This window comes from Sus scrofa, chromosome 14, assembly GCF_054392235.1.
Source record: "Sus scrofa isolate SSC_HxYL_T2T_F1_AM1 chromosome 14, Sscrofa_HxYL_maternal_Yorkshire_Landrace_v2.0, whole genome shotgun sequence".
NCBI classification, from domain to species: domain Eukaryota; kingdom Metazoa; phylum Chordata; class Mammalia; order Artiodactyla; family Suidae; genus Sus; species Sus scrofa.
Window position 1 is genome coordinate 141,337,663 of NC_139396.1, and position 27,834 is coordinate 141,365,496.

The window sequence follows — 27,834 nt, forward strand, 5'->3', positions numbered from 1 at the left end:
ACTCTCTAAAGATGAAAAGGAAAGTACAGAAACAATGCAGTCACTATTGGAGCTAAGGAATGAAATGTGATAGGCACATGTTAAAAACATTCCTTTTTACAATGATTCAGTGCTTCCAAAACCAGGATTTATGTCCTCTCAAACTTCCCTAAAATCCATTCAAGATGTGATAATTTTACAAAAATCTTAAAGGGCTCTGATTTCTAAGTCTTACATTACAAGTTATAAAGCAAGGATAGATCCGGAGCCAGATGAAAGCAGGTTCCAAATGGTTCTCTCTCCCTTACCCCTCATAACAGCCTAGTCAAGTCACTTATTCTTTTGAACCTGTTTTTGTTTCATGTAATGTAACAACCTCTCACAAGATTAATGTGAAAATTAAGTAAATAATGAATATGAGGCTTTTTACCCCCAAAAGTGCCCACTTCAACTATGAAAGCTGTATGGATTCATCTCAGGTCTAAACATATTTGAAGGGGAAGACATGCATGTCAATCAGTCATGCAAGTTGATAAATGCAGTATTAACACCATCATAATGATGTTAAGGTAAATAACGTACCTCAGATGAAAGCAATGAGCAATGGTGCCAATGAGAGAGACAGAGGTCAGAAACCAAAACATTTTAATCATATTCAGCATAAAAATATGAGGAAGAGATATTAATGCTTACTATCTACCGCACAAGAATTTCATAGGGATTAATGAACTAATGCTGGTTAGCATTTTGAAACTCAGTGGAAGAAAAAATAATACACACATATCACAAGGAGGTAGATACAGCATATAAAATTAGGTCATGTATAAAACAGGTTGTGCAGAGAAGCAACATGTCCTTGTCCCTGGCAAATTATCTGCACTCAGCAACATCCTTGATGCCAGAGGATTTCCTCATTTGGTAGAGATCTTGCAAAGGTTTCCATCAAAAAAAAGCTGTCCTGTATGACAAGGATGTAAATTATCAGTACCTAGATTTAAATAATGGCTCTCAAATTTTGGGAATTCCTCTGAACACACAAACATAAACTTACGGTGTAAGGAAAGGCCTATCCTGAGCACATCAAAAATTACATCTACAAATGGCCACCCCAGGAGCATCAGCAAGAGTCAAAGGAAGGAGAAGGAGGGAGGGAGACAAGGACACCATTCAGAATTCTTGACAAGTTATACAGGCAGCCTGCGGTTACTATAAATTCATACCTTTAATCGTGGTATTATTATAGTCATTAGTCTTTCTTAGCCTTGGCTAGGAAAAAAGATCAGACAGGATATGTGGTGCCTAGACCTCACCTCCTTCTGGGAGAAGAAAGATTATAAAGGGTTGATTAACTGTTCCTGTTAATGGGCTGAGAGAAAGAAAAGTTCTGGAAATGGCAGTGACACAAATGTGGATAGGACATTTCAACAATGCCGTTTTAACTGTCTCAAGATATGTGATTCTGTCAATCAATCCTGATTAGCACTGATTCCACTTTACATTTGAAGAAATTCAAACTCTAAGTAGTATGTTCACTTGCCCAAAGTACACGACAATAAACAGGACTAGAAGGTAAATTTTACAATCTTGCTTTTCACTTCAAGTCACTTCCACCTAAAACGTTTCCTCTGATTCCCCAAGCTCCAATTTACAAAAAATACTAATTTTAAGTGTTACTTTTTCCTTCATGCTCAGATCAACTTGGGTAGATGAAGCTGATTAGCTCTGTCTTTAAGGACAAGTCCAAATATACTAAAAAAGGTATGTGTGCTGTGGGGGAGGGGGGATGATGGTTGGCTTTAAGAAACAGAAGACTTCAGACAAGAGAAAAAGCTCACTAGTTTGCAAATTCTGGGTGCTCAAACACTGACAGTCACAAATTCTATCACCATAATAAATAGCCTTAGTAGACCTACTGCATGCCATCCATCCATAATTTGACCCACACTGTCCCTGTTTGGCTTGTAAGCATAAACACCTAAGTATGCATGTGACACACAAATGCACACAACCAGACAATACATTTCATTCCTTTCTTAAATGAACAAGTAGCTGGCTTGCCAAAGATGTACTTTTTCTCTCTTTTTCTATCCACAGTCTTTTAAGAATAGGTAAGAGATACTCTGCAGCTTGGATCACAGCTGATTCATGTTAAACTGACAGCTCTGACAGACTGAAAAACTACAGATTTCTTTTTCAGAGTCCTTTGATGTGTCTGAAACTTCCCTTTAAAGCCAGAAGTTCTGAATTAACTAACTGAAGAAGTGCAAAAGTTTTAAAAAGCCAAATTTAAATGGGATAAGTAATAATGATATTAAAGCTGTGATTATTAAAGACGGGAATGAGGGCAAAGTTCTCCAAGAGCTTGATGGAGAGACTCTCCGCAGCAACTGTATCAGTAAACTTGTATATAAACAACATACAAACCAGTGTCCTCCACGCTTGATACTTGGACAGGTGGAAGCTCTGGGACAGGGTGTCAATACTAAGTGCTGTTATCATGATCTGCATCAACACCATTTATACCTATGTACCAAAGAATTCCTGATGAGTGGATATGTACTTTACAATGTTCAAACTTTTATTTCAAAAGCTTACAATGAGCACAATGCAATGCTGTGTCTCCTGGAAGGTTTCTGGAAATTCTGTCACAAATGAAGATATGGTAGAAGTTGCTGGGCTGGATAATCTATGCATATTTCAAAGAGCAAACTCTCAATTTCCTGCCTGAATCCCCACTTAGCTACTTAGGTGTTTACTTTTTGCCTGTTCTTGGTCACAATGTTCCAAGGCCTACTGTACAGTAGCCTGGGGAACATCCACAGATGTTTTAAATAGTCTTTAATCATTACCAGAAAAGCTGTTGTTTTACTATTTTCTGCCAATAAGAATGCTGATTCATGTTAAATTGACAGCTCTGACAGACTAAAAAACTACAGATTAGCCCAAATCTAAAAACTCACATGGCATGGCCCCAAACCCCCAACTTTCACCCTTACCAACCTCTCTGCGTCTAGCAGAAGCTGACCTAACAATCCCTCTCCCTAGGTGTCAGCCTCCTATAATCTATCAATCCCTTTCACCTCATAAGGAAAGGTCAAACCTTTTCTGGGCTCTTCACCAGAGGAGTCAGGCAATGAGGGGGATCAGGCAGTTACTACCACTGGGATATTGATGTTTCTAGGACTGCAGTACATTAAAGAAAACAACGATTAATTCACAAATTGCAAACCCCAGCTCCTAACACACACCTGCACAACCTCTGGGGCCTTTAGAAGGGTATGCAGGCTCTGGTAACTCGCATCCCCTGAGTGCCCAGGGCTAAGGATGGCAGTAAAGGGCAATGACAGGCCATCGCAGTTCTCATCCACCTTAGGCTACCCTCTAAAAACGTCACCTTGGACATACTAGAGCTATCAGTGAGCTTGAAGCCAATAAAGGGGAAATCACTTCTTAGAATATCAGACAGAGAGCCCTAAAAGTTAACCCTTTGATCCCCACATTCCAACTACTTAATTCCATCCTACTCTCCGCCTGGTCTTCAACTCCACCAACCACTGTGACAGGAAGAAGGATTTACAGGCTAACTTGGCAGTTTCCTTTAGGGTCGGTTTTGGGGGAAAAAAAAAAAATGGATGTCTCAGCAGGAGGGATGCTGGCACATCCTGGAAGTGCTATAATCCCTGCGGACGGAGGGCAGAGGCTTCATTCGCACACTCCCCAGTCACACAGGCTCTCCACCTGACCCTACAGCCCCCTTTTGCGCCCCCACCCCCACCTCTTGGACTCCGCCCATCACCTCTTTCTCTACTCACCCGGCTGTGGCGGCGGTCGGGACGGGCGGGGCACTTTGGTGTGCTGGAGTTCCTTGCCACCCTCTAACTTGCTGTTTGTCAGCTTCAGTTCCTCCATCCTGGAAGCCTGCGTATTTTTTTATTATTGTTCCGGAGTCTACGCTCCCGCTGCCCGAAGTCCCCATGGGCTTCTCCTGCTCCATCTTCTCCCGCTCACCTCGCACCGCCCCAGTGCCGGGAGCGCTCTGGGAAGGGGAGGGAGGAGCAGGAGTGCGTCCTGGCAGCCGCTGGTAAGGGGACCCTGGGGTCGGAACTCTGGTACTGCAGGACCCAGCAGGAGCCACCACCGCAGGCTCCGGGGGCCGGGGGACCGAGGGCCCCGCGCCGGGGAGAAGAGCGCTCTGCACGGCTGGGGGGCGGCCGCCCGCGCCAACTTTTCCGGTCGCGGGAGCGGAGAGGAGCGGGGAGGGGTTCCGGACCTGGGGTGGCGGCGCAGAGCTCTCCGCGGGCCGGCTGCTCGGGGGCAGGCGCTCAGGACCTCAACTCCGGTCAAGTTGGGCCGCGGCGGGGGCAGGCGGGGCCGGCCGGAGGCGTCGCGTTCAGGTGGCGGCCGCCTGCGCCTGCGTGGAGCAAGACGCCGCCACGCGGACGTCTCAGAGACCGGGGCGGGGCCCAGGCTGAGCCCACCGGCGGAGCCAGAAGCCACAGAAACACATGTTTGGAGAGTGCTTCGCTGCAAGCGCTGCGGAATCTGCCTCTTTTGCACTGGGGGCTTCTGGCTTCCTTCTGTTGTTCTCTCTGCAAGGGACTCAGATTTCCTCTATGGCAGGACTCTCACCAGTGTCTTTGGGAAGAGAGGGATTGAGGGATTCCAGCCTTCCCCGCTTTGTCTCACTGAATTGGCATCTTGATCTAACCCAGAACACAGGCAATGGGTCTTGGCCGAGGCCAATTGCTGGAAGGGTACTAGAGGTGGGGTGGGGTTTTGTGTGTGTGTGTGTGTGTGTGTGTTAAATCAATAGGTTGATCTATCCTATCTTAGATATAGCTATAGATGTGAATATACATATTAGTTATTCACCCTAGGTATCTACGTATCTACTTATCTGTGCCTCCATCTATCTCTCCAGTGATGGTGATTGTATATGTATTTATGAGTTTCTCCATCAGTCTTTATGCTTCACTTCTTTTCCCTCACCTTCTGTAATACTCATTCTGTCTAAAACCAGTCACTGCATAATCTCATTGAAAAAGCACTTTGCTACTAGCTATATTCTTAATTCCTTTATGTGTTTATGTAGGTATATGCTTCTATGTCCTCCAAAACACTATGAAGTCCTGAGGGACTCAAAATGGAGCTCAAAATGTGGGCTTGAAAACATTTTGTTTTTTGCACACTATTGCAGCCCCAGGGTTTAGCACAAAACCCAAGATTCCATAGGCAATCTTATTAAGAAATTATATATGTGTGTTTATATGTGTATATACACACACACACACACAAACACATATTCACCAATTTATTTTTATCAGCCCTCACCCTTGTGAAAGGAGACATGCTTTCTGAAATCTTGGGGTGAACTCTCCATACAGTTAGCGGTCTTTTGTTTGTGTACAAGGTGCTCTGCCACTAATTTCTGTGAGATCTCGGGAATCACCATGCTTGGTTGCTTAAGCTTGACAATCAGTGGGCTGCAAATGAGGAACATTCTACAAAATAAGGAACCAGTACAATTTAAAAATATCAGCATTGTGAAGGACAAAGAAACTTAGGAACTGCCCCCAATTAAAAGAAGATTTAAGAGATGAAAAAAAAAAAAAAAAAAAAAGGTGTGATCCTAGATTGGATCCTAGACCAGGAACAGGACATTAGTGGATCAACTGTCAAAAATTAAATAAGCTCTATAAATCAGTTGACATTATCATATTGTTTATTTCCCAGATTTTAAACTGCACTGTGGTTATACAAGATGTTTATATTTGTGGAAGCTAACATTTTTGCAACATTTTTTAGTCTGGTACTATTTCAAATTGAAAAAAAAAATGGTATGATTAAAAACATAATAAAAGTTTTGGGTTAAATGACCTTTAAAAACCTTTCTGAGCCTAGAATTCTTCAATCTTATGACTACAATATCTACCAAGCCAGGTCTACTGCTGCTACCGTTGCAAAGTTCAAATGAGTCTTTAGGAAGGAAAAATGACTTTGAAAATTGCAAAGGATTTCTTAAAATCTAAACCTTTTCATGTAGACAGTTTATTTCTAGAAGGTTGAAATGTCCTCAGATTCCTTTGCAGTCTTAACAAAACTGGGAATCCTCCTGTATGCACATGTAGGTACTCAATATTCAAAAATGGATTCTGGAAAGATAATAGCTGTAATAACAAAATGTAAAAGTTCCTCTTCTAAATACATATTTTGTTTCTTCAATGGCAACTTTATTGAGAAATATATCTGGATCTGTGATGGGACCCCTAAGAAGGAAACAAAGTAAATCTTACTCAGTAATAATTAAACATTTTCTAACTTGTTTAATGGAAGGTTCTCTTACACAAGCTCTTTTGTTCAATGCATTGTTAGAAGAATCTTCTGAGTTATTCTTAGAATAATCTAAAGCAAGAGTTACAGCAAGCAAAGCAGCCTTCTTGGCCATTATATTTCACTGTTTACATGAACAAGAGAGCATCCTAAATGGTAGTGTATTTCACTCTTTAAAGAAGCCTGGAATATTCTTTAATGCCTACAAGTAAGGGCTTATACTTGGACGTCCAAACCGTATCCTGCTAATAAAACAACATGCCCAGCAGTTGAGGTCTGTCCTTGGGAAGGAGAAAGGAACCTGTGGTCCTTCTCCTCCCCGAACCGCAAATGCTATTTGTTAAAATCTAGAAGGGCTGTTTCTCTCTAGTCTCACAATAGTTTCTTAATATTGCAGAAGCATTTGTTTAATGTCTTTTGTATAAACCTTCCTAACTTCCTCTCTAGCCATGATAAGTGTTTGCAAATTATTCCACAGGTGGAAAACCAGATTAAAAAGTAAAAATACAAGCAGGTCTTTATACAAAAATAAATAAATAAAAATAAAAAATAATGGAACTGAATAAGGCAAAAGAAAATGGAAAGAGAGAATAAATAACTTTGAAGGGTAAGAACCAATGTTGATTTTGAAATAGGGTTCTTAATATTTCTAGTCTTAGTTATTTGTCATCTTCCTACTGTAAAAGGATGAATATCCAAACTGAAACAATTCCCAGAAAAAATTGGTAAAGATATAGATGCTTTGGATTGTTTTTTGTTTTGTTCCATATAAATGTTACTTTTCCCAATCTCCCTAATACACTTCCCTAGATCATTCACTTAAAGAGGTGCTCCCAGAGGTTCATTTATGGAAATTCACTGAGACTGGGCATTTAGATCTTCAAACAAAACAAACAAACAATTTTCAGGATAGTTGTGGATTTACAGAAAAACTGTGAAGACACTACAAAGAATAGGCTCTTAGGGTGTGAATTCCTCAGTAAAGGTGGTGATCTTGATGGGGATAGAGGAAGATGTAGTTCAAAAGTCCCAGTAGGAAGCCATAGAGAAAGAGGGAGACCTAGGAAACTTTAGGAGACTACTGTAAGTTAATAATCACTCAAGAAAGCCATCAGAAAGTCATGGAACAAAGCAGCCTTGCCTAACTATAAAACCATAAATAAAAGCACAAGATGTGTCTCCGGTCATTAAGTAGGAGATAAAATGGGGCCTGCCTTCATGTTAAACAAGATAATGGTCTTAGGACCAAAGATAGGAATTTAAGGGAAAGATGACATTCCAAAGTAGGAGAACCTCATTATGCGAAAACCTGAGATGATTCAACTTATTTTAACATATGTTACCACTCTTCTGCTGATTTGAATAAGCACCATGATGGGCTTAGTTTGACCTCATAGGGTCAAATACTCTTTTACCCAGTATGAAGGCAAAGCTAATGATGTAAACCTGGTGTCTACCTGAAGAATTAAGAAAGCAGTCTTTTCCCCTCCCTGCTTTCCTTGGATTGTAAAAATATAGCCCATGTAATGCTCAGAGCAGAGCCTCTTTGCCTGCCTGCTTACATCTCTCACAAGCATCCTATCTTAATAAATCTATTTTTTGCCTATCACTGTGTCTCAATGAATTCCTTCTGTGGCAAGACAAAAGAACCTGAGCTTCAGTAAGTCCAAACACCAGCTGTAATTTAAAAAACATGAGTTCAAGTCCCAATCTGGGTTTAGACTGGGCTCAAATCAGAGGTGTTTTGGTTTCAATCTGATGGGATCTGGGGCTATTCCCCATAATCAACTGAGCATCCAACAAATCTAGTGGAGTTTCACTTATAAAAAAAGCCATTATCCTTCTTCCCTAGAACTAGACAAGTGGTTCAGATATTTTGCCCACAGGGAAAGGCAAGCCATAGAACAGCGAGCTCCAATCCTATCTCCAAGCTCCAAGGAACTAACTTTAATTGCAGTGAAGTTTGGAGAAGTTCAAGGGCATTCTGAAAAGCAGTACAAATTATGATGAAAGGCTATTGGGAAAAGACCACGAGATTTATTGGTGATAAAGGCTGCAAGGAAGTTTGTAGTAGTTCTTATTTCAGTAGAGATAAATAAGGACAGTGCCAACGGGGAAGAGCTATCTTGGGTCACACAAATACCAAACCATGACCTCTGGAATGATCCTGTCAAAGAAATCGTAAATCCCTAAATCGATTGGATTAATCTGTAAAGGAATTTATGACCCAAGGCATTGTTGAAAACAATGGAGCAATTGGCCAGAATTAAGGGAACTAACAGCTGTGTGTGATCAGGAAAGAAGATAGCCTTAGAGAGCTCTACCATACAGAATCACTGTCATCCTAGGTTGACAGTGGACATATCCAAGTCTGTATCCCCTCAGGAACAAAATCAGAGGCTTCAAACTGGATGTGTTCATGTCAGTGTGTGTTTTTATGGGGTTGGGCTGGGATGATAGACATCGCTAAAATAATTCTAAAATAATTAATAATAATCATTAACAACTTAGTAATAATTCATCACTAAGCAAATAAACAAGCAAGGAAATGAGCCCTGGAAGGAGATGGGGAATGTATACAATTGTGTCAACTGAAAAAAAAATAAACCTGATTTGTTGAGAGTTAAGTTTTACTTGGGGTGAAATTAGGATTTAAGCCTGGGAGATAGCATCTCAGGTAGCCCTGAGAAACCTCTCCAAGAAAGTGAGGAGGGGATCTAAGTTATATGAGTTTTTGCAACAGGTAATAGGAACAAAAAATTTGCAGATAACCAGAATTACAGAAGATTTACAGAAAACCAAGCAAGTTCTATGGAAAGACAAAGTTCTGGGCTTACTGGAATCAGTCCTTTGATATGCACCTCAGCTATGGGCCAGTCTTTCCTGAGTTCCTTCAGGGCTCATTGCCTCACCCTTGGGAGTGGCTGTTCTCACAGATGACACCTTTTGTTTTGTGCACTAACTGCAGCCCAGTTATCTGGATATTCAGCTATCTGAAATACTGCCCCAAAGAGGAAAGAGGAAATATCAAGATATGTCCTTAAGGTGAAGGGTGAGGTGTATGCAGCCATGAACACTTTTTACAGAAGTTTGTTGCTGGTCTTATGAAGGTCGCTACTAGTCCCAGACATCAGCCATCATTAATGGATTTTAGTGTTTTTCTAGATATGTATGAGGAGATGCAAGAATTAGGCTCATAAAATTTTCTCCTAAAAATATCTATCTGAAGACCTGTTCTTCCAGTTTTCCCATAGCACAGAGCACCTCACTCCTGGTCTCCACCCTGAGCTTTGCTCAAGGGGTGGTGTAGGTTGGCCTCTGCAGCTCTGCAGTAGATAGAGGCTGATTGCAAGTGCTAAACTTTAGTTAACAACTGCTGCAATATGTTATCTGAAATGCCCAGTTCAAAAAAAAAAAAAAAAAGAGAAAAAGAGATAAGCAAAGAAACAGAAAGGTGTGAGTCATATATACCGACTTAAAAAAACAGATTATGGAAACTGCCTATGAGAACAATCAAATGTCATATTTAACAGATTTAAAAGTAGTTGTTATAAATATGCTCAAAGAATTAAAGAAAACTGTATTAAAATAAAAATGGCATGATTACACTATCATATCAAATGGTCAATATTATAAAATGAGATAAAAATTATAAAAAAAATAAATGGAACTTCCAGAGTTTAAAACTATATAGAATTAAAATAATAATTCACTAGAGGGCACAATGGTAAATTTGAACTGACAAAAGAAAGCACTGAAGAACTTTAGATAGATCTATGGAGATTATGCAATGCAAAGAACAGAGAGAAAAAGAATGAAGAAAAATAAACAGAGCCTCAGAAAAATGTGGGACACTATTTAACTCTGGACATATATGTAAAAGAAAGAGAAGGAATCAGAGAAAGGAGCAGATGAAATATTCAAAGAAATTATGGCAGAAAACTCTCTAAATTTATTGAAAAACTACAGATCTGGGAAACTCAACCTTATTAGATTTTCCAAAATATTCTTTTTCTTGCAAAGTCTTAAAATTGCTAGATCAAAATAGTCTTGAAATCTCTCAATATATTTTAATTGCAGTCTTGTCATTTCATGCCTTAGTCTTGAAGTGGATCATGCTCAACCAACCCCTTCAATTCTCTCTCATACCAGTCCAGGTTAAAAAGAACATGACAGTGAGGCAGAATACCAACTAAGGTAGTCAGTGTAGGAGTGTGGGCTTCCATGTATTCTTTGATATGGCTATTGATTAGCAGTTGTGGTTTAAGGGCTCCAGGGAGTAATTCCCCACAGGCTTTGTTTTATTATAGGAAGTGTACCTTCCCCATGGGCCTTATTTACTATAGGAAATGTGCCTTCCCCCACATGGACCTTAATCTCTAATCTGCTCCTCAACTGATAGAAATGGAATGAGAGGAAGGGTGACTCAGTCTAAGGGGAGAGAAAGACAAAGAAATCATAAAACTTAAGGGGCATTTCCACCCCTAAAACCCCTGTTGGACAAGGACTGATAGAAGTAACTGGGCAAGGCCAATGGGAGAACAGATTATGGAAACTGCCTATGAGAACAATCAAATGTTAGATTTAACAGACTTAAAAGTAGTTAAGTTGTGTTATATGGAACGTATTACATCTTTCTAGACCCCACGTTGGTCCCCCCCTACCTTTAAGGGATTAAAAACCCCTATAGGATAATAGAGAGCTGGGACTCTTTTCCCCCTCCCAGCAGCCCTGGGAGCTATTTGCTTTCCTGTAATAAGGACTTTGCTTGCTTGCTACTGTGTGTTCGCAGAGTTCATTCTTCAGCTGTGTGAAGAAAAATCTAGATTCCGGTAACATCCTTCTGGTATCAACAGGAGCTCCCTGGTGGCTCAGCGGGTTAAGGATATGGTGTTGTCACCTTTGTAGTTCCGATTGCTGCTGTGCACATTTGAGTCCTGACCTGGGAGCTCCCACATGCTACCTGTGGACATGGCTAAAAAACAAATAAACAAACAAAAGATGTACCGAATTCACAAAACATATCTAAAAGGCATAAATGGATAAAATTAATTGGAAAGCCCAAATTGTTCGCTATAATTTCTTTGGGATCATCAGCTTGCATAAGAGCAGCAAGATAAATGAGCGTCTTTCCAAATGTCTCTCTAAGGAATACTGACAAGTCATGTCAGCAAAGAAGGCATCGGTTCTTTCCATCTAAATTCAAAATGCTTATCCAAAGATGAATGGGATTAATTGAAGGCAGTTGCCATAGATTTGAGGCCATTCCATTCCAACAGAGTATATCTGCTTAAGTGGAAGAGTGGCCATTGCAGTGACAGAATAGCAGAGAAGTCCCTTTCTCACTGTGGGTTTTGACTCAAAGTCTACGCATGGGGGAAGGGAGGGATTTCAATGCTAAATTAAGTTCAAACTTCTGACTAAACTTGGTTTGGACATTCTAATTTCTGAAGTGAGATTGATTTGTGACTTAAAGCAGGATTTCCTCTTAGCAAAATAGGAACACAAAAGTCTGGGACCTGGGGAATTTTTACTCAGGGCCAGAGAAAGATCAGCTTGTAAACATTTTAAAGGAACAATGAGAGAAAAAGCTGTGTTTTATGTCATGAGTCATGCTTAATCAATATACTGGTTTCACACATGTTGCATCTTAAGCAATTTGCTTCAAATTCAGGATGTTTAATGAGCCAAAGCTGAGCTAATAGCAAGTCAAGGCATGGACGAATGCCAGATTTTCAAGGCGAAACCAGCTGTGAGTTTAATTTTTAAAATCTTTTGTAATGATATGTAGTAATTTTGCAATGGCAATTCAGTGTAATGAATGAAGATTTTCTGCCTTTCAGTCTTAAGTCCTTTTTTGAAATCCTAAGCCTGCCACACATTAGTTGTGTTATATGGAACATATTACATATTCCATAGAACTGAGTGATGAATGTCTGGTCTGAGTGATTTTTAATATCGATGGGATGCAGTTCCATAGATTTATCTAAGGGCAGTAATGTCTGAATAAAATATGAATTCCTGCTTCTGTCCATTTACTTGTAATATGTAATATAACCTTTGGCAAGTTACTTTCTCTAAAGCTCATTGTCTTATAGTTTAAATGACTTCCTTACATTCCTACATTGTGCTGTGGACTCAAAAAATATTAATATTTGAATATCTTTGAAGTCTTAAGTGCTCTAAAGGTTACCAAGCATATCTGTTTCCTCCTTCTCACCCTATTCTCATCCTTAACTGGATGCTATTATTTTCTTTTCCTAAATATCACAGGCACAGATATTCACAAAAATAAAAAAAAAGAGATACCAAATGGAGATTCTTGAAAATCTATTCATTTTAAATAAGAGGAGTTCAAAAAGCAAACAACAGTGTTTTTTATATCAGTACAGTTTACAAACATTATTATGGTGAAAAATCTCCACATTAACCAAGTTATAAGTTTATGTCAAAGGGCTCTTAATTTTTGTTTTCAGGTAACATCTATTATTGGACTATCTGTTCAAATTCACCCAAATAATTCACGCAAATATCTTCAAATGACAAAATATAATTACTAAATATCCATAGTGTAAACTGATAATAAATTATGTTGCATGTACAAAATATATAATTTTAAATATTAGATTTTGGTAGTAAACTTCCATTTTTTTCCAGGCATGAGTTCCTTTTGAAAATTGATGACTTATAAGTTCAGAGTATCTATAATAGCTTAACAAATGCATTTATATTTTATATCGCTCTGGATACTTTTATAAAGGACATACCTCAATTTGGAAATCCATACATTAGACTTCCAGAATTTTGATACTCCTGAGTTTACCTCCACTCTTGTCTACCTATGACTTTGAATTATTTCAGTCAACAAACAATAATATCTCTCGCATTGCATTTGTCCCTCTGTAGCTTCTATTCAAGAAGAGAGAGGTACGTTTTACTTTATGTGCTGTCATCTCTCAGAAGGTTTTGATTATCCTCATTGTGCCTACCTTGGGAATGTTGGACTATATTGCTTCTCTGGACAGACATGAAGGGATGGTCTTAAAGGTGTCCACATGATTCCCACATCAGGGTGAACAGACTGGGGGAAGAACATGACCTGGCCTCAGCACCTATAGGAAGTCACAGAATCCCTGGGCCAAGTGTTATGAGGCTATATAGACTCTCTTTCCAGAATACTTTCTACTTTTCCAGCAGCTCTTACTTTCAGTAATAGAGCAATAATGAACTAGTTTTAATAAAACTCTATGCTGAAAAAAGGTCTGAGAATGGCAAATTACATCTTACTACTAATGAAGGCTTGCATTGCTCTCCCCAGAAAATGAGGTATTTTACACTTGTCTCTACAGAAAAGTCTCTCCGTGTGTGTTTCTCGTGGTGGCTTGGGCATGCCTGACCACACAGGGACCTTTCCCTAAAATATGTTTATTATGTTCTATTTCCAAATTGACCTTGTTGTCATTTCTTGGTTCCAGTGACCAGTTAATGTCCAGTAAATAGTGATAAAGTTTGGGAGCCGCACAGGAAGACCATGGAGGGCAAAGCTCTGTGTGTATGTGTTTGTCTTTGTGTATATGATATAAACAGTTTCTTTCTCTATCATGGGATTACCAAAATTCAGTAAGTAATAATAACAATAATAATTTAAAAGAGACAGCCTGAAGGTATGTTCTCTCTGACAGAGAACAGAACTGAGAAACCAAACCACCTGTGCAAATTTGGGTAAATTTGGCCTGCATCTTACATGCCGTAGGGTGAGATGATCATTTTTATTAAATTAGTAAAATCGCTAGCCAGTATTTTTACTAACTATTGACATGCTAATGACAAAAAGAGCCTTTGGAAAACATAAGAAATAGATTAGCCATGATGGCTGACTCAAGCCTGGCCATGTCTTAAACGAATCACATGAAATTCATACATAAATCAAATACATATTCCTCATCACGAAAGAAGATGGTTATCTCCCACCTGTGGCTGGCAGAATTCTCAGATGACCCAAAGTTTCCCAACCCTTCTGAGGCAGAAACTATAAATGTGATGGATAGTTACTCCCTTGATTCCATTATGTTATATATAGCAAAGGGAGATAGGATAGTCACACCCTTATTATGTTTATTATATTATACTGTATAAGTTATATTTGTCATGTTATATTTTATTATCTCCTCCTAGCAGAGACTAGAGAGGAATTAAGAAGTCAGAGGGATGCAATCCTGCTGACTGGAAGAAAGCAAATGGCCTCATTGTGGGTTACCTATGGAGCCATGAGGTAAGAAATTGAGGTCAACTTCCAGGAGCTGAGAGCTACCTCTGAATGACAGCTAGCAAGAAAATGGGATCTTAGTAATAGAGCTGCAAGGCACTGCACTTTGCAAACCATCTGTGAACTTGGAAAAGGATCCTGAGAACTGATACCCTGGCCACCATCTTGACTTCAGCCTGATGATTCCCTGAGCAGAGTACCCAGTTGACATGTACCTGGACTTCTAATCCAAAGAAGCTGTAAGATAATAAATGGATGTTGTCTAAATCACCAAGTTTACATAATTTGTTACCAGCAATAGGATACTAACAAACCATTAAGTAAGTAGTCAGTACCTTCGTTTACTAACTCAGTAAACATTTCCTGGGAAACTACTACACGTTAAATAGCATAACAGGTAATGGGGAGTCAGAGTCAAACATGGCTACCATAACCTCAATGCCAATGAGAAAAGGTTTTCATTAGGAACTAGTTCACCTGTTCAAAAAGAATGAACTCCCTGAACTTCTCAGATTAGTGTCATCTGTTTGTTGGGGATAAATATGTGGATTCAGATGACAAAGGGGATAACTAGAATCCATACTCAGACTTCAAAGACAGCCAGGCTATCACAGGATCAAAAATGTTTCCTGCATTTTGCAACTCCTTTTCTTCCTTTCTATTATTCTTTCCTTTTGTGTCCAAGCCAGAAACAAAAGCAAAATGTCATCTTTTAAAAAAGATATCTGGGAGTTCCCATTGTGGCTCAGTGGAAATGAATCTGACTAGTACCCATGAGGACGCAGGTTCAATCCCTGGCTTTGCTCAGTGGGTTAAGGATCCAGCTTTGCTGTGAGCTGTGGTGCATGTTGCAGATGATGCTCAGATCCTGAGTGGCTGTGTCTGTGGCCAGTGGCTTCAGCTCAGATTAGACCACTAGCCTGGGAACCTCCATATGCCATGGGTTCAGCCCTAAAAAGACACACACACACACACACACACACACACACACACACACACACACACACACACACACACACACGATATCTGTAGAGACTTCAAATTTTCTGAGATGTCAGCCTTGGAAAGGTATCCCTTCTCTTCCCCAAAGTCCCTGATTCAACCAGCCTCAAGTTCAGATGTGGCCAGAGAAATCATATGTGGAGTTTCAGTCACAACATGCTTGGAAGAGACAGTGAATTATAAATGGCATACAGCTACAGAATAAAAGGTTGAATCAACTCTCTACAATTTCTCTCACTCTAGCTCAGGCAGAAAACAGCCCCTCCAAACACCACCGTTATCCCAATATCTATGCATACAGTCTATTTTCATTGTTTCACACCTCTACCATTCTAGATGGCAAAACTACAAGTATTTTCCTTATATGAGAAGGGTTAATATCCAATTTAACTTGTATAACCTGCAACACAATTCATTCCTTTGGAAGTTTATGTCTTCTAACTCTTTTAACTTCTTCATTTGAAGAGATTAGGGACAATGTTTTGTTCTGTGAAGGGACTAAGGGTCCAAACCTAGAGACTGATAGATAGTAAGGAAGAAAATAAGAGGTAGAGAGGGAGGGAGGGAGGGAAGGGGTAGGCAGGAGAGAGAGACACTGAAAGAAGGGGCCTACTGCATCACTGAACAGTTACCTTATATGTAGGAGGCTCAGTGTGGGGTATTTGCGGGGACATGAGAGTTATCTACGTTTCACTTTGCTGACATGACACCTTGGGCACAAGCAGCTCCATTCTGGGACCAGGTAGTCAACAACACTGATGACCTAGTTAATGTTATTAACATGTGTTTCCCCTTTCCTGGAAATCATTTCATTCCTCCTCACCAATGTTACTTATTCATTATGATAGATTACCTGCCATGCAAATATTAGTGCTAATATAAGGAAAGCCTTTAGCTGAATCCCTATTATACTTGTTATTTGCACTACAGTGTGCAGTACACCTGGGTTGAATGGCAGTTGTATATGTATTTAGGGTATATGTGCTAAAAGTAAACAAAAAAGAATTTTTTATTATTTTATAGATGACTTTTCCTCCCACCCCCCAGATGACTTCGCCTCCCACCCCCCAGATGACTTCATTCACAACAGGGAATTCTTCTAATTATCCTCAAACTTACTTGAATACAAGCTTAAAATGACTGCCTTTTCTAACTCTGCCATCTCCCCTCACCACATAGATTCCAATGTTCTGTTTGCAGAGTTGGTGTTGCTCTCTGCTTTGGGAAAATTTGGCCTATAAAACTAATTCCAGGAGTTCCCATTGTGGAGCAGTGGTTAACGAATCCAACTAGGAACCACAAGGTTGTGGGTTTGATCCTTGGCCTAGCTCAGTGGGTTAAGGATTTGACGTTGCCATGAGCTGTGGTGTAGGTTTCAGACACGGCTTGGATCCTGCGTTGCTATGGCTCTGGCATAGGCCAGCGGCTACAGCTCCAATTAGACCTCTAGCCTGGGAACCTTCACATGCCGGGAGTGTGGCCCTAGAAAGGACAAACACACACACACACACACACACACACACACACACGCACACTAATTCTAAGCTTGCAATCTTTGTCTTAAAGATAAAACTTAGACATGGCATGTATCTTTTGCCTATTTCAAGATTGTCAGATCTCTTTCACCCAAGTGTTTGATAGACTGTAAATTGAGATGCTTCTAAATGGAGAAGGCATGAGCCCTTCATATGGACCTGCCACTTTTGAGGCAATCATTCTTTATATGTACCTGTCACTTTTTGAAGACTATATTAGTGGTGATGTACAGAAGGCACAAGGGCCACTTTGATAAACAGAAAGGGTCATTTTAGGGGGTCAGGCAGTGGTAGATAACTCAGACCATTTCAGCTTATTCTAAAGACAAGGACCAGGACCAAAAGAACAAGAAACCCTGAATACCTAGCCAGAAGTATCTCTCCAAGTTTCTCTCTATAAATCTTATTAAGATATGTTTTAATATTATATTTTCCCAACATAGTCCATTACACTCAACCCAGGCAACACTACCAGTCAATGGAGCTGACATCATTTTGCTTATAGTATTTAGAGAAATTAAACTGTCAGTCTTCATTTATCCTGATGCCTATACCAACATGTCCAATTTTTGTCTAAGAAGCTTATTTGAATTTAAAATCATCCTGGCAGCTTCAGAGTCCTAACTTTTAGACTTGAGCTTCTGATGAGATCCAAGATAACTGGAGTCTGAACCATCAATACAAATAAAGTTTGACCACATCAGAGGGAGATGGAGGTCCTTTCCTTCCTGACTGCCTTGAAATCCTGTAATTAGGAAGCTCAGCATTCTTCCAAGTCCAGAGATGACCTCACTGTTGCTGAGACAGGAGGACAGAGGCCTAGGAACTACATCACAGGATGCCAGAAAACAGCTGGAAGGTGAGGAAAAATCCTCCCATCTATGTAACGGAGTACAATGACTCCCCCAGCCAGGTGACCACCTGAACCTGTGCCTCTGAGGACTGATAGGCTCCCAGGAGAATGGAAGAAGCCCCCTCCCCTGGAATGTGGCCCCTGGAGTTGGACAGCAAGAAACAATGGCCTAGGGGAAACAACAGCCTGCAAAAATTAACCACCTGTACAGATGAACTGCCCCCTGTATGTCAGTTACTGTTGTTGCATTTACCTGATCATAAGACTCCGACCCCAACCATCTTCTCACATTGTGTAATTTTTCCCTTCCCCTATAATTATCCCTGCCACAATCACTCAGTCATGGGATTTGACACCCCCTCCACCCCTTTCCTGAATTGTATAACCTTCCTTTCATTGTCCTTGCCACAAGTTCTCATCATAGACCCTTGCCGCAGATTCCCACCAGGGACTCTTTATAAGACTCCATTCTCCTCACAATCGGGGCTGATGCTATCTTGAGTTCAATCCATCTCTCTCAGATGCCTCAGTAAATTTCTTGCTATACCACTTTGGCCTCCTGTGATCCTCCTTCAGCCAACCTAACAAAGGTGACTCTGGAAGTGGCATTGTGATAGCTTGTCATTTCAGGAGCCTGAGCGCCATCGAATGGGGACTTCAGAGATTCAGGACCTTATGCAGCTCTCTAATCAATGTGACTCACCAAAGAAAAATGAAAAATACAGTAGCGAAATGACGGACATTGATTTCTATGGTCCTCCTTGACCCAAATCACTATAGACGGGGCTCTGGGTTAAATCGCCCTGTGGGTAAGCTTGACTTTGAAAGCCACCCATGCACATTTCTAAATTCTATTATACTTTTGCTGTGTCTTCACACAGCCTCCCAGCAGTCTCACCTCACTTTCCATTACTCCAAGCTCCCAGACTCATTAGTTCCTACCCAAACTTGTGCTGCTTGTTAATCCATGACTCCTCCTCTCCTCACTCAGAACAGTGACATTTCTATTCACTTCCTTCCTTCAGGAAGGGCAAAAGCTGCCAGTCATTCAACAACCCAGGAAAATCAGTTTAATCAGCTAACAGGTCAGAAGTTCTCAAAGGGCATTCTGAGAGACACAAATGGTCAGGCAACACCCCAGGCTTACAGAGCTGAGGGAGGGAGGAAATCCTTGCAATTTGTGTTTAACTAGCCTTCTGGATGATTCAAATGCACTATAAAGTTTTGGAACTGCTGAATGAGAATAACTTAATCTGATTAAATTGTGTTATCTGAAAACATGAATAGTTGATAGATTTTGTACTTACCTAAGTGTATATTCTTTCAATAGAGAACTCTTTAACCTAAAACAAAGCTCTTTTGGGACAAAGCTGTCTCTTACTCATGTTTGTATGTTTTCAATGCTTAGCAGGATGTCTTGAATGCAATGAGAAATTATTTAAAAAAGGTGGATTTGTTTGACTCAAAATATATTAAAATTATAGACAAATCAATTAGAACCTGTTGTCTGTGGAGATAGGGTAGCCTTGTAATTAAGAGTAGGGACTTTGAGGGAGTTCTTGTGGCTCTCTGCATTAAGAACCTGACTTAGTGTCCTTGAGAATGCAGGTTTGATCCCTCGCCTCACTCAGTAGATTGAAGATCTTGTGGAGCAGGTCTCAGATGTGGCTAGGATCTAGCCTTGCTGTGGCTGTGGCTGGCAGCTGCAGCTCCATTTCCACCCTAGCCTGGGAACTTCCTTATGCTCTAGGTGTGGTGTTAAAAGGAAAAAAAAAAAAGTGTAGGGGCTTTGTGGTCAGATAGATCTGAGTTCAAGTTCTGACTGTATCACCTCCTTGGGCAAGCATATTCTTTGGCAGGTTGCTACTGATATAAGTTTCTAAGTTTTCTCATCTATAAATTATTGATAGCAAAAACTATTGGGGTTTGGTGATGACTTTTGAAATATAACATCAAAGACATGATGCATAAAAGAAAGAATAGATAAGCTGGCCTTCAATAAAGTTAACTTTTCTGCTTTGCAAAAGATACTGTCAAGAAGGGAAGAAGATACATGGGGAATGTCTGCACTTTCCTATTTTTCTATAAACCCAAAACCACTCTGAAGAGTAAAGTCTATTGTCATGAGAATTACATAAAACGATATCTGCAAGGGCTTTGTATAGTTGTGGGCCTAGTGTAACTATGTTAATACAAGCATTACTATTGTCTTCCATATCTTTTTTTTTTTTTAATTTTTATCTTTTTAGGGCCACACCAAGGCATATGGAAGTTCTCAGGCTAGGGGTTGAAACAGAGCTGTAGTCACTGCTCTATACCACAGCCACAGTCACAGTAACATGGGGTCCAAGCCACATCTGCCATCTACACCGCAACTCATGGCAATGCCAGATCCTTAACCCTCTGAGTCGGGCCAGAGATCAAACCCAGCATCCTCATGGCTACTAGTCAGGCTTGTTACCACTGAGCCACAATGGGAAATCCTTCCATATCTTTTTAAATATGATTTTAATCTGTCTCAATGGGTTAAAAGAGATCAAATTCTTAACATTTAATCCCTAATGCTACTGCATGTCCATAAACAGTCATTTTGTCTGAAGTTCATTAGAATTAGACTATATAGACCTGACTTGAACTTGTGTGCATTTACATCAAGAATCCACATAGCAGAGACCCCACTGTGGCTGAGTGGGTTAAGAACCCAACAGTGTCTGTGAGGATGTGGGTTTGATCCTTGGCCTCCCTGGGTAGTTTAGGATTTGGTGTTGCCACAGATGTGGCACAGGCCACAGATTTGGCTAGGATCTGGTGTTGCTGTGGCTGTGGCTGCAGCTGCAGTTTGACCCCCTAGCCCAGGAACATCCACATGCTGCAGATGTGGTTGTAAAAAACCCACATAGTAGTATTTTGGGGAGTGGCTATTCTTCCTTCCTTCAGAGACTGTTGGGTTACATCACAGAACATGTCATTGGCCAAGAAGCTTATGAGTCTTAAATCACTGCAGCTAAGGCCATCTCAATACATGTACTCATGTAGACCCATTCATTCAATAAACAAGTTTTCAGACTTGTCAATATAGTAGTCTCAAGTCCCTTCATTTTGGAAAATAATTCATTAGACATCAGGCTTCCATTTTGAGGAACAAACTCATGTTTGCTTTTCAGATACATGAATGTGAAGCCAGGAGGGAGATACTGGATCCCAGTTTGCAAAAGGTCACAAAGCCTGAGTGCTGCCTCTAATTTGGTTCTGTGCATGGTGTGCACATAGCTGCTCAATTACAATGAGCAATAAGCTACCGGGAAGGCTTGCTGTATTTACTGTGGTTAGAAGGAAACTGGCCTCTAACCATGTTGTCACTATATGTGACATGGGAGATTTCAAGTTCTACTGCTCCAAACTCCCTTAGCTACCTCACAAACCATTTCTAGTAAACACACCATCTTTAAAAATAAAAATAAAACATTATCAGATATTCAAATACACTTTTAAAATAATTGCTGTAGCCTCACTGTCAAGTCTAGAAGATTGCTGTCTGGATAAAATCATACGAATTACCAAAGGGGCTGAAACTGAACCATGAACAAGTAAGGGAGTATTCCATTTTCCTTGCTTCAGGAAATTGACAAAAGGACTAAGTTGTTGAACTCCTCAACAACTTAAATGACGGTTATTTATGCACTGTTTTACAATAGTCCAATTTTGGCCCAAGAGTGACACTATTTTAAATGTAGTTATTTATATATTACAACTGCCTTCATTATTTTAGCCCCAGCACTATTTGCATATGATCTGATTTCAAAAAGAGGGCTGGTTGCCCTTTCTTTTGAGTTTGGGGGTGGGGGTCATAGTAACTGCTAAACTAAACCGTATTCAGGAAGCTCAATATGTTGGACAAACCCAGATACTTAGAAAGTAGGAGAAAGATGCTATGCAAAGAGTAGTAAACTTGACCAAGTGAGCTCATTAAAAGAGTTGTGTGACTCTAGAAAAAAATCAAACTCCCACCATAAAGTTCTATGAAAGTTCTATGATGAAAACTATTCAATGCTTCCATGCCTTTGCATAAGCTATTCCCTTTGCAGGAACACTGTTCCTCCATTTTCCATATGGTCCACTTCTAGAATATTATTTCTTCTCCTTCAAGTCTTTGGTCAAGCAATGCCTCATTAGCTCTTTTCTGGCTCTTTTTTGTTAGAGCTGACTATAAAAATATTCAACAACAGTGATAACTTCTAATATTTATATTATATATATAAAACATGATGGTGACAATAGGGTTCATTAATCACATCCTTGTGATTTTTTGTCGACAAGCCTGCTCACCCTATCAGATGTATGTCTTAAAAACAGAAAGTGTGCCTTGCCAAACTTTGATTTCCATGAAATCAAAGTTTCCTTCCTCTTGTCGTTGTTGTTATTGTTGCTGTTTTCCTTATCGGGGTCGTAATTTTTAGATCTGTTTTAATGGGACAAACTACTGTGTTTCGTGTATGAGTTGCTGAGGGTTAATATAAATTGAGAAATTCCAAGAACATTGAGAATGTTGAGAAACTGGCAAGAACGCGTTCTGCTCTAATTTTCCTTGGGGACAGTTTATCAGCTTTTCCCCTCAATGTCCGTTCAAATTGAGTAAAGGCTGCTTATCTGCTGGGGGCGCAAAAGAGATGCTCTATTGGTAGCAGTCTTTGCTAGGATGCTTATGTTATGCCTCCAAAAGATTGGTGAGATCTTTAAATCAGACTGCCATCTCAGGATGGGAAGGCAGGGACTGCCCCCTTATGAGTTAAACTTATTAGCATCAAGGACACATGTCCAACTGTGAAGGACTCCCCCAGGATATATCTCTCAGTCACCACATGTGACAATCAATATCACAAAAAGAATTTTCCAATATTTGGAATAATTGACTAAGTTATCTTTGAGGAAAAAATTCAAAACAAATAGTAAAGTTTAATCTGAATGGGGGAAAATGAGTCATTATCTTTACAAGAGATAATTTCTTTATTTTTAACACTTCATATCATAATCTATGTGGAAATATATCCCCAAAGTTAATTTGAATGAAATGTAACTGAAACACATATTCATAGGCTGTTTATGACCCATTTCTTTCAATTACATGGTTAGAATCTCCCTTGCTGGAAAGAAATGTTTTTGGCTTCAATATATTGCATAATTCAAAAATATACTACATGCATTCCAAGCCAACTTAAGTCCAGTAAAAACAAGAGATTTACATCACTTATTCTAGGTCCTCAGGCCACTCCTTAAATATGAGCAGGAAAAAAAAATTTGGTAACTACTGTTACCAAGGTAGAGATTTTAATTTTATCCATGGCTGTGATTCAAAATGGAAGGGCTATGTCTACATGCAAGATATAATAAAGAATAATTCATAACAAATACTTCAATAATTTTTAAATTAAATTATCAATTTAATGGTGACTGAAGAAGTTTAAAAAATAATGAAGTGGAGCAACATACTGGGGAAAATTATTCAGTCATTTTTTTTTTGGTCTTTTTAGGGCCACACCTGTGGCATATGGAGGTTCCCAGGCTAGGGGTCGAATCAGAGCTATACCTGCTGGCCTACAACACAGCCACAGCAACTCTGGATCCGAGCCATGTCTGGGACTTACACCATAGCTCATGGCAATACCAGATCCTTAACCCAGTGAGAGAGGCCAGGGATAGAACCTGCTGAGCCATGACAGTCATTTTTGAGGGAGAAAACAGAAGCAGGTTTCCAGTCTTCTAGGGCAGTTTCTCACTAAAGGCTTTTAAATAATTACTTAGGTAATATATATATTTTTGTTTTTACTTTATAAATTATATAGATATAGATATTTTGCTTTTTTTAGGGCCATACCAGTGGCATATGGCAGTCCCAGGCTAGGAGTTGAATCAGAGCTGTAGCTGCTGGCCTACACCACAGCCAGAGCAATGCAGGATCTGAGCTGCATCTGCGACCTACACCACAGCTCAAGGCAACACCAGATCCCCAACCCACTGAGTGAGGCGAGTGATGGAATCCGCATCCTCATGGATACTAGGGGATTCATTTCCGCTGCACCACAACAGAAACTCCTACAAATGATATTTTATATCTGTTTATACATAAAGCATGTCCCCAGATCAATTTACAGAACATTACCAGCACGCCAAAATTTCTTTTTTCCCGTCACTACTCCTGAAAAGGTAGACATATTCATGACATAAGCATAGATTAGTTGTGTGATTTTCTCCCCTAATACAAAAGGAATGCTGTAGTATGTATTCTTTTATGTCTGCTTCTTTTGCTCAACATTAGACATGAGACGATGAGACTCACCTCCCGTTCTACATACTGTTCTAGGTTCATCCTCACCACTATGTAGTTTTCCATTGAGATGCTGTGACGTATTTTATTTATACATCCTAATCTTCATGTATTTTTAAGTAGCAAGTTTAGGTTATTTTTAAATGTTGGCATAGACTTTTAAAATAATTCTGTTATAAATTTATGTTGTTCAAGAAGCAAAATCACAAATGTTATGCTAAAATAAGCCTTGAAAAAAACCTGTAGGGAATTTGTCAAATGCTGCTATTAACCTTAATTTCTCTTGGTTATTTTACTATACATATATATTTTAACTTTGGGGAGCCTTTCCTTTTATTGGAACAATAAATTCTTCCATTGAAATGAAGACTTATTTTTACAACCAGTTCCTTTTTAAACAATAGTACAACCTACCACAAGGCCAGTTCAGGCTGAGTTGCCAGAAGTACATCTGCATTTTAAAGTAAAAAGCATTCCACTAAATACATTGATTACTGCAGAAAGAAATATTCCATTAAAAAGCAAAGATGCTGAGGAAATAATAACTCTCTGTATATATTATTGTTTTTCTAGCTTGGCAGCTTTATAATTTTCTCATGTCCTTTCAGATCAGGCCCCTATCCCAACATCCTGTGTCAATGTTTGTTATTTTACTTACTTCATGCCATTCTAAAAAGAAATCATACTACTAACTTTCCCTCTCCTCACCATTATTTTACTATATTCAATTCACCATTATTTTACTTTATTCAATTTATATTTAATTTTTTAATTAAACTAATATATTTTCTTCACTATTTTGAGTAAAATAACTTATGAATAATTTAAGCCCCACTAAAACCACCTGGTCAAAAACTACTATAACCTACTAATTATTTGAATTTGGACTGAGCCAAAACTATAGCATAGAACAGAACTATTCTTCTCTGAATGACATCTCCTAATTGGAAAAAAAAAATGAAGTCAGCACACAAATGACTATTTGCTTACCCAGGTCTGTGAAATTTACTAATAAGTCTGAGTTCACCTTGGGCATAAGAAACTGAACATTAATACTCAAATTCATTAGCAGAATTTATTACAAACACACAGCCTGCAGATTGAGAGACATGCTCTCATACCGACATATTTTCATATCAAAGGTACAATACTCAGTGTCACATATTGAGCAAAAGATTGTATATTAAACTCAAATTTCTATTTAATTATTTGCAGGGTTCCTGCTGCCTCTGACTGTGTAGAGGGTTGCAAACATTTTGTCTGGCCTAATTCTCCAAACTCTCATTTTTGATGAGATGCCAGCATAGACTTCTCTGTTTTCTTTCATTCTTTATGTGTGTACCTTCTCTCTATCATCTCATCATTCCAAAATTGTTTATCAAGTTTACCTGAGGCCCTAGTTGAGAGAAATGTATTATAACACTTACTCTATGACACAGTGTTGCTCTCTGGCCCCCCTTATCCACTTCCCTTACTAGTAAGATTTCCACCACCTGCTGAGGAAAGATCCTGAAATACCAACAGCTTCCAAGACCTGTGCATCTCTGCTTCTCTGGATGGAGATTTCATCCAGTGACATGGGAGCTTGTTCAGCAATGTGCAAAGCAGACCTGAGCTAGAGGGTGTTTAACCTCCTCAGGGACAACCCACAATCTCAGCTCCCAACCATCCCAGCAGGATGAATTCCAGTTGCCAACAGCAGTCATCAGTCTACATAATCTCATGGGTTTTTCTCCCACTCTTCCTTCATCTACTCCCTCACTCATGATCTGCTCCTTGAAATCATCCCCTAAATAAATCATTTTATTTAGGTCTTTTTGTCAGGGTTTGCTTTGGGAGAAACTGAACCCAGACATCTCTCTTATGAACTTTAACTCCTTTAAAGTTATAATAATAGACATCAACTGTATTCTAAATCTCCAATTCAGAAACCTGTTAATAGGTATTTTTCAGGAGCAGAGATATTTAAATAGGTGTTTTTACTGAAGCATTTATCAGAGCCTTAAGTGAACTGAGATGCTCCCAGAGGAGGTAGAAATTATTAGAAAGCACTCATTAAATTCATTTGCTCAAAGAATGCCCTTTGTTGTGTATTCATCTACCAGGTTGGTACTAGTGCTTAGATCACAAATTTAGTAAATGACTATGAGCTGTGCTGCAGAACACAAATATTTTAAAAGTCCAAGCAATTAATGGAAAAAATAAATTAGCAGTGTGGTGAGGACTATTGCAAAGAGGATGTTGAAAGTCTCCTGTAAAGGCAATGGGTTCTACCCTTGCTGTTCTGCACCCAGCTCCTTCCTATCAGGCTTGATCCTCACTTGCAGTGAACTATTTCCCAATCCATCATAGCCCTTAGTCTTCTCAAGTATAAGCTAAGTATATTGAGTCAGAAATTGATAGATTTCTTTAAAGTTTTAAATTATATAACTATTATGGATTGATGTCATATTTTTCCTGTGGAGATTGAGTCCACCAAGAGGTTCCTTGGATCTGAATTTATCAAATAAGCTTTCTGTTGCACAAAACAGAAAGATCAATCAAATGATTATTTGCTCCCCCCACCTCCCCAAAAAGCTTACAAAGGCAAAGCTTAAATGGCTTAAAGAATGACAAAGTGGGGCTTGAAAAATATCACCAGGATTCACTCTATTCCACCTCTTTTCTTAGCTGTTTCTTCCATGTGTTAGCTTTGCTCTCAGGCAGGCATAATCCTTGTCCTCGGAGGTGTACAGCTGCTCTGAATTTCATGTTTTTAACTTCACCTCCAGCTTGAAAGACAGTTTATCTTTCCCTCAGATTCAGACAAATATATAGGGTCAGCCTCTCCTAGGTTGGATTAGATTGAATTCCTACACCTGAAACAATCACTATCAGTAGGAAAGGATGGTCTCCAATGGTTGAAAATCAGTCTTTGCACAGTAAAATCACCTGCAGAGATTTAAAAACTACTTATGCCATGGGTCAGCTTTAGATTTATAATTAAGCCTGTACATCTGTGAGTGAGAATCAGGCATTATTATATTTTAAAACTCCCTAGTGATCTCCAGGTTTATCCAGAATAATCACTACTTTAGACCTGCACTATAATGATTCATGTTTATACAGTTCACCTGGGGAATATTTCAAAAGGCAGATTCTGATTCAATAGGTCTGACCCAGGGCCCAAGACACTGCATGTCTTCTTTCTTCCTTGCTCCCCAAATGCTCAAGTCAGAGGAGTAGTAAATGCACTCAGAACATACAAAAGCTTTAAATATAAATTGAATATATACATAAACCAGGTGGGGCATTTCAGGGGGTTTCTTGGTGACAGGAAGCATCTTTCAGGAAGGAGTCCTGGGCCACAGGCTGAGGCTTGGGGAGGAGTTAGGTGAGATGCGAGCCACAGGTTCATGCTGGGTTCTCAGAGATTCACTCTACCTACCGAAGGTGCAGGCGCCGCCTTCGCGGGTTCACGGAGGAGTAGGTCGCGGGTGTCTGCTGCTTCTGGAGAGTCAAGCCGCATGCACGTGTCTGCGTCCTGGACACCAACTGGAGAACACAT

At 39.6% G+C, this 27,834-nt stretch overlaps 1 protein-coding gene across 1 annotated transcript; it reads right to left on the bottom strand.

Moving 5' to 3' along the window:
- Positions 1 to 742: 742 nt before the first annotated feature.
- LOC102162193 (uncharacterized) lies at positions 743 to 27,834 on the bottom strand. The gene is made up of 4 exons (XM_084997500.1): positions 27,715 to 27,834; positions 3,988 to 4,590; positions 3,792 to 3,897; positions 743 to 937 (listed from the first exon to the last, which is right to left on the bottom strand). The coding sequence occupies exons 1-4, from the start codon at positions 27,832 to 27,834 to the stop codon at positions 891 to 893; spliced, it is 876 nt and encodes a 291-aa protein (XP_084853626.1). The 3' UTR covers positions 743 to 890.

Bases quoted from the DNA above. Each gene is read 5' to 3' on its own strand.
- LOC102162193 (XM_084997500.1), bottom strand. From the start codon at position 27,834: ATGTGTTCTCCAGTTGGTGTCCAGGACGCAGACACGTGCATGCGGCTT. The intron at 4,591-27,714 runs GTAGGTAGAGTG...GTCCTGCCATAG, and splicing joins AGGCGGCGCCTGCACCTTCG to AGGAAATCTGAGTCCCTTGC. The intron at 3,898-3,987 runs GTGAGCGGGAGA...AAAAATACGCAG, and splicing joins CGGCACTGGGGCGGTGCGAG to GCTTCCAGGATGGAGGAACT.